This window comes from Seriola lalandi, unplaced genomic scaffold (genome assembly GCF_002814215.2).
Source record: "Seriola lalandi dorsalis isolate HSWRI2012SDOR001 ecotype SW California unplaced genomic scaffold, Sedor1 jcf7180002054582, whole genome shotgun sequence".
In the NCBI taxonomy this organism is placed as follows: Eukaryota; Metazoa; Chordata; class Actinopteri; order Carangiformes; family Carangidae; genus Seriola; species Seriola lalandi.
The window spans coordinates 382447-389696 of NW_019525135.1; the positions used below are offsets into that span (position 1 = coordinate 382447).

Consider the following 7250-nt stretch of genomic DNA (forward strand, 5'->3'; position numbering starts at 1 on the left):
CTGGTTTTCACTTCTGTGTCAGTTTTTTAAAAATCAGTTTAGAAGGAACAACACACCCAAATTAAGGACTCACATCACATTTTATTGCATTGGCCCTATTAGTAAACAGTCACTGATACAGAGGAGACATATTGATTAACATACAGTAAGATGATTTATAAAAATATTTTAAAATATGGTATAAAAATTTGCAATTTAGCAATAATACTTGATTATATAGTAAATACTGTAAGAAAGTAGACTAACACTAACTAGTGTTCCTTTAAAAATGACTACAACAGACTGAGCACATACGCTAAGTGCATCTGAAATGTTTGGTTCATAAAGGCTATTTAACATGAAATGTATAAAATGAACTGTTGCTGGAATGATTTATCACTGAATTTCTTCCACACAATTTCGTACCGAAGGCTTAACAAACCTCCCCTTTAGCAGTAGGCGTGTACTGACGTTTCACCAACAATAAAAAGGTTGAGAGAGGAATGTGTGTGTGTGTGAGACTGGTGAGGTCAAGTGAGGTTTAGACTTTGGCTTTCTTGGTGGGAGGTTCAGTGGCACTGATGCGAGGACAAACAGCTGCCGGGGTGTAGGGGATTCTTGTTGCTGTCACCTTCTTACCGATGGTCTCGATCTGTGGAGAGAAAACGTGGTGAACGGCAGATGTTACTTGTGGCAGTCAGTTCATCAGCTGACTTTTTTATATGAGAAGCGTGTGTGTGTGTGTGTGTGAGAGAGTGAGTGAGGTGTGTTTTCTGTCTTCTTACATGGAAGCCAATGTTCTGGAGGTGAGGGTGGAGGTGGTCCAGCACTCTGCGACCATCAAATATAAAGGCTGGCTTCAGCATTTTCTTATAGATCTTCTCGTAGTCCAGTTCCTATGGTGGAATTAAGGGGGTGTGACTTTGAAATTCATGCTCGCAGATTCCTCCAAGATGAAGCAATTCATAAGATGAAAAAAATAAGTTATTCTGACCTTAAACATGTCCCATTCAGTGCAGATGACCAGTGCATGTGCACTCTGGCAAGCCTCATAAGGGTCTGAGGTTACAGTCACCAGCTCCGACACTAAGAAAATATCCAAAATAAATGAGTGAAATGTTTGAATTCTGAACATCAAACAGTGTAGTATCTACCAAATCAATTACTGAGCATTTATAAGTCGAGTGTCTGATTTTACATTACATCTACACGGCAGTTAAAATGTATTAGGAGAAACTGGCAACTACTTGGGTTTTGCTGATTTCAATTTCTGGAATTTCTTCTTAAAATACATAATAATAATACATAATGTTAATCAATCAAAATAAGTTCTTTCTAAGCTCTATCTTATGTAATAAAGACAAAAAATTCTTAAAAAAGAGGCTTTGCAAGCCTTTCAGAGCTGTATTTGAACCTTTGTAAACACACACACCTCTTTCTGGGTTGTCCTCTGAGATGCTGGGCTGGGAGAGGTCATGAATGATTTGTTCTTTAAGAACTTTGGGGTCGTAGATGAACAGCTTGGCTCCCTCATCCATCAGATACTTGGAGATGTAGATACTGGACGACTCCCTGGAGTTGCGACACAAACACACGCTCTAGTAAGGTAAGTGTTGACCTGACCGGGGCCAAGGTTCACCACATGTGCGCATTAAAATGTGATCAACTGTGACTGAATGTTTTGTATGTACAAAGGGTATATACAAGGGTTGATAGGGCTCTAGAGGCCTTTCATCCAAACAATGCCAAGTTAATGAATAAACTGACAAAGCTGATATGGAAGAAATATCAAAGATAAACAAATAACCTATAGATAACAAACATCTACAAGGGTGTGAGAAGGCAATGTAAAAAACAAACAATGTGAAAATAGGCTCACCTTGTGTCACCTGTATCTTTTTTGAAGGAGAAGCCAAGCAGAGCAATCTTTTTGCCAGTAACAGTGTTGAAGAGGCAATCAATAATCCTACAGGCAAACCGTCGCCTCTGGTACTCATTCATGTCTATCACCTGAGAAAAACATCGACAGACATTGAGAGTAAGGTGAATACAGATAGAAAAGACCTCCAGAAAAGTCAAATATGAGGTGCTAGCCTGTGTAGTTCTCACCTGCTGCCAGTAGGAGGCGACCTCAGGCAGGTTGAGGGCCTCGCACAGATACACCAGATTCAGCACGTCCTTCTGGAAACAGCTTCCACCAAAACCTGGTCAGAGTGTTACAGAGGCAAATATATGAAAGACAAAAATGTACCAATCTCTTTAAATAGAAGCTCACTTGAAACATCTTATGGCCGCGCCTCTTACCCACGCTGGCTTTGAGAAACTTGCTGCCTATTCTCTGGTCCATGCCAATTGCCTTGGCAACCTCCTCCACGTCAGCTCCGGTGGCCTCACACAGAGCACTGATACTGTTGATGCTGCTGATTCGCTGTGCCAGGAAGGCATTGGCTGCCTACATACACAGACACACACGCCATGTATTTTTTTTTTTTAAGATTGTACAACAATAAAATACAAGAGTCCACTCAAAGGAACACTCATTTAGAGCTGCAATGATTAGGAGAGTAATCAACAGAAAAAAAAGAAAGAAAAACAGGCAACTATTAAGACAACCGATTCATAGTTTCAGTCGTTCTTCAAGCAAAAATGTGAGATGTGATGCATGAATGTGAGAATTTTCTTAGTTAAATATAGAGCTGCAACAATAAGTTGATTAGGTGTTTGAAAGAAAATGAACCACCAGTGTTTTTGACAATTTAAAAAATCTAAACAACTGATGGGTTCATGTTTCCAGATGTGAGATTTTGCTGTTTTTCTTGGTTTTGCAAAATGTTTTATTAGTTTGATTGGCAAAACAAGGCATTTGAAGACATACTGTGACAGTCATTTTAATTGTTGGTATTATTGTTGTTTTATAAGCCAAATGATTAACTGATTAACTGAGAAGATAACTGTTACTTGCAGCCATACTCGTATATGATAGTAAGCTGATTATCTTTTGGTTATGCATTGTTGGTAAGATAAAACAAGCAATTTAAATCTGTCATCTTAGGGTCTGAGAAATTATAATGGGCATTGTATAATAAAACTGACTTTATTGACAAAAAGATTAATTGAGTAATGGAGACAATAACCAGAAAATTAACTGATAAAATAATCATTAGTTATAGTCCTACACTCACCAGTTTGGAGAGCTCGGATGACCATGTGTTGGTGGTGATGATTCGTGCTTTGGGAACCCAGTGTTCATAGACGGCACACAGAGCTCTGATTGCTCTTTGACCTTCAGCTGTTTCATCTCCACCAATCAAGACACGGTCAGGCTCCTTCAGATCCCGCACCGCTGTTCCCTCTGCAAGGAACTCTGGGTTGGACAACACCTAAAGCAGCGACACGTCTTTAGAAACATGCGACAACAGATCAGAGAGAGTTTTGTACATGTAATAATACACACTTGTAGGTTGAGGCTGGGTTTGGTGTTGGCATCAAATATCCGTCGAATGCTTTCAGCAGCTCGAACTGGGACAGTGCTTTTCTCTGTGACAATCTTGTAACCATCAGAAACCTCAACAATCCGCCGAGCACACGCCTCGATAAACTTGAGGTCAGCCGCACGACCCTTCCCCATCCCATAGGTCTTTGTTGGGGTGTTCACCTGTGGAGCAGGTGCAACCATGGTGTGTTAGAAATGTCAGATTTATTTCTTTAGCTATCCAAACAGCAGAAACAGTGTTGCCATGTGTTGTCAGGGGGAACCGATGAACTCACAGAGATAAAGACGAGGTCAGCTTCCCTGATGGCTGAGTCTATATCCGTTGAGAAAAACAAATTTCTCCCTCTGCATGATTCAACCACCTCTTTCAGACCCGGCTGAAATGAGAGGAAGTGGGAAAACGAGAAATAGAGGGTGTGTCAGTGGATGCGTAGGAAAAAACATGGCATGGTTACAAGTGTAATACAAGTTCATAATGACTTGTCACCAATTTCCATTTACACTACTTATCCATGATGACGCAATACCTCGTGGTTCTGGTTGACGTAGAGAAGTTACGAAACAGTCTGGAACTAATTTATGTTTCATTTTAGCCCACGATGGAGTAATACAATACAAAAACAGTGGCTTTGCCTAGCAACATCTACTTTTTCAACAAGTTTAAATAATGAAGCAACAGTTATTTCATAGATGTCAAAGGTGAGATAAGAATGTAGGGGAAACACACACGGCATATCAGCGCTCCTAGAAAATTATGACTCATGCCTTGATAAAGTTTCACAAGAAATTACACATTCTGCTGCTATAATACCTTTAACTCTGATTTTTTTTTTGATAATAACATTTAAATGCTACCTCATATATGGGCAGAGTGTCTGAGTTCCAGGCTTTGATGCGGGACTCATTCACATCCACGACAGTCACTGTGATCTCTGGACACATCTGGGCGATCACACTGCATGTTGGACCTCCTACATATCCAGCACCAATGCAACAGATCCTTTTTATCTGGAACATCTGGAAATGTAAAGACAGGATAAAAAAATAACATAAAGCACTCGAAACACAACTTTTTATTGGGCTGATTTAATCCTAAAGCCAAGGCTGCATCAGAAAAGTTAGTTTAGTTTCTTTCAATATCACTATTCTCAGTCAACAGTTCTCATTTTGAATAGTTCTGCTCAAATCAGTTAACATGCTTCACCTTTTACCTTGCCAAGCCTTTAGAGCCTTTAAGATTAGTCGATTTATCAGTTTGTCAGGTGTTGATATTTTGATAATTGATTAACTGAAAGATTTGCTGCCTTTCTGTGTCTTATATGACTTTTAATTTCATATCTTTAGGTTTTTTAATGTTGGTTGATCAAAAGCAATTTAAACACATTACCTTGCAATTTAGGAATGTCTGATTGTGAAAACAATTAGCACATGAACTGATATTGTTTTCAATATCAGTTCATGTGCTAATTGCTTGCTGATTGATTTGATTGATATTGATTAGTTACAGCCCTAGGCTACACTGTACAGAGTATGCTCATTCTGTCCATATACACCCAGATGCCAGTTCATTAGGTACACCTGGCCAAAACTAACCTAATACAACAGAACCAATATAAACCCTGCCTTAATGAAGGTTATATTGTTCAGTTTGTGTGAAGTGTTGATTAAACTTTATGATAATTGCGGAAGCTGTAGTTTGTCTTTCTGTGTTCAGCAACAATTATACATTATTCAAAGAAGAGTTTCTGTTATTTAGGCTACACTCATTGAAATGAATAGGGTGGACAAAATGATAGAAACATCCGTCAGTATAAAAGTACGACATCACCACAAACGACACACTCCAAAATTGACCATAAAGTTGAAGCAACACCTCTTTCTCTTCCTCTAACATCATAATCTTCATGGTAGGATTTATTGCAGGGCTACTGTTTTAGACTGCATTCATTTTAACTAGGTGTTCCTAATAAACTGCCAACTGAGTGTATTTCACTTTGCTAATAACTGTCTCGACATCATGAATTTAAGCTACATAGAGCTGATTTACTACAACATGCAAAGCTGTATCAGAAAAGTTTAGTTTGGTTTCTTTCTAACACTGTGGTTTTCCTTTCGTCCTGTTCAGGTGTAATAGCTGACCAGTGCTGCTTAGTACCAGTCGTACCGTTACAGCCTGGTAGAAGATAAAGAGCCTTTCATTGCAGTTCAGCCACGTCTAACACAGATGAAAAACGACCTTTTATCCCATGTACCTTTCAGCTACGTTCACGTTAGCTGTGCTACAGAGCAAGCGTCACTGCTTGTAGAGTAACATTACACATGCACAAAATCACATTTAAGATACCATACCTAATTTTTCTTACCGCGGCAAGAGCGAACTCATCACAAGAAACAAATGAATGGACGACTGTGTTGAATCAGCTAGCTATCTTAGCTAGCAACCGTTAGCTAACGGTACATTACCTTTGCCAACTCGACAATCAGTAACTTCAGGAAAGCGCAGATTTTGTTTTCTCCTGTCTTCACTGTGCCTTGTCGAGACAAACGTGGAGTCCGGCGCTGCTGTTCTGTCCCACACTGTAGACGTCTTTAACTAAAGGTAAACCAAAACGCCCGACGAACAAGTAACTCCTGTTTCAACTTTTTAAAGCACCACCGTCCCCTACAGGCACTTCTGTCAGGGACAACCACATTCTCCATAACACCGAGGACCAGAAGAAGCTTCCGGAATGGTATTTTCAAAGTAAAAGCAAATAATTATTCCGCCTTTCTTGATATAAATGGGTTAAATACTATCACTTTCATTAGATACACCTATCCAGCCCTGCAATAAAGGTTATTAAGTTCAGTTTTGCTGACACCATCTCAGAGAGGTGCTGATACAATAGTCATTTTTGAAAATCAACACCTCTGTATGGAGCCCCTTTACCCCCCACCTTCTGAATATGGACCATGCCACCCCTAAATTCCCATTAGAGGTAAATAAGTACTTAAATCTGTGTAAGAACAATAGTCAGCTGTGGATATGAACTCTGATATAGGTTCTGCTTGCTGTAACCTTTCCTCCTGTTCATCCTAGCCATGAACAAGTTTCTTCTTAAAGTGATTTCAATGTGAGTCATGGTAGACAAAATTCCCAGTCCAGTACTTTTTATTATTTAATTCCCTCCTGTTTCCCTGTTGAGCTGCAGAAGCATAATAACAACAAAAAGAGGACATTTTATACTAGAAAGGCTCGAACTTTGGTACATATCCACATTAATACTATTAATACATATTAACTAATATGGATGGCTGAAGCCTCACATTAGCCTCTGATAAACTCATTGAAAACATGACTTAGGATTCTGTCCCCAATCCTTATATTCAAAGTGTATGAGGAGGGGATTGTTTAATGAACAGTTTTTGTTTCAGTGTTCATATGGACAGCTGACAATTCATTTGAAAATGTGAAACTATTCTTTAAGTCTAGAGCAACTGTGCTGGAACAACAACTTTGAGATGAAATTCAAAGCCAACTATGAGGTAGGCCTTACGGTCCATCATCCATGCACCTCAGTGGCTGAATCACTACAGTCTACAGTCTATCTCACCAGAGTAGATGCAGGTTTTAGCAGCAACGAGAGGGGCAACTCCATATGAATGGCTATATTAATGACACAGGACTATAAGATTATGTTGAATGTATATATATATATATATATATATATATATATCAACATAATCTTATAGTCCTGTGTCATTAATATAGCCATTCATATGGAGTTGCCCCTCTCGT

General features: G+C 39.1%; 1 protein-coding gene across 1 annotated transcript; it reads right to left on the reverse strand.

Moving 5' to 3' along the window:
• Positions 1–61: 61 nt before the first annotated feature.
• Positions 62–6169, reverse strand: ugdh (UDP-glucose 6-dehydrogenase). Its single transcript, XM_023418531.2, has 12 exons — positions 5936–6169; positions 4328–4489; positions 3748–3849; positions 3434–3634; positions 3162–3359; positions 2284–2431; positions 2089–2183; positions 1859–1989; positions 1412–1551; positions 974–1065; positions 765–875; positions 62–631 (listed from the first exon to the last, which is right to left on the reverse strand). The coding sequence occupies exons 2-12, from the start codon at positions 4487–4489 to the stop codon at positions 521–523; spliced, it is 1491 nt and encodes a 496-aa protein (XP_023274299.1). The 5' UTR covers positions 5936–6169; the 3' UTR covers positions 62–520.
• Positions 6170–7250: the final 1081 nt, after the last annotated feature.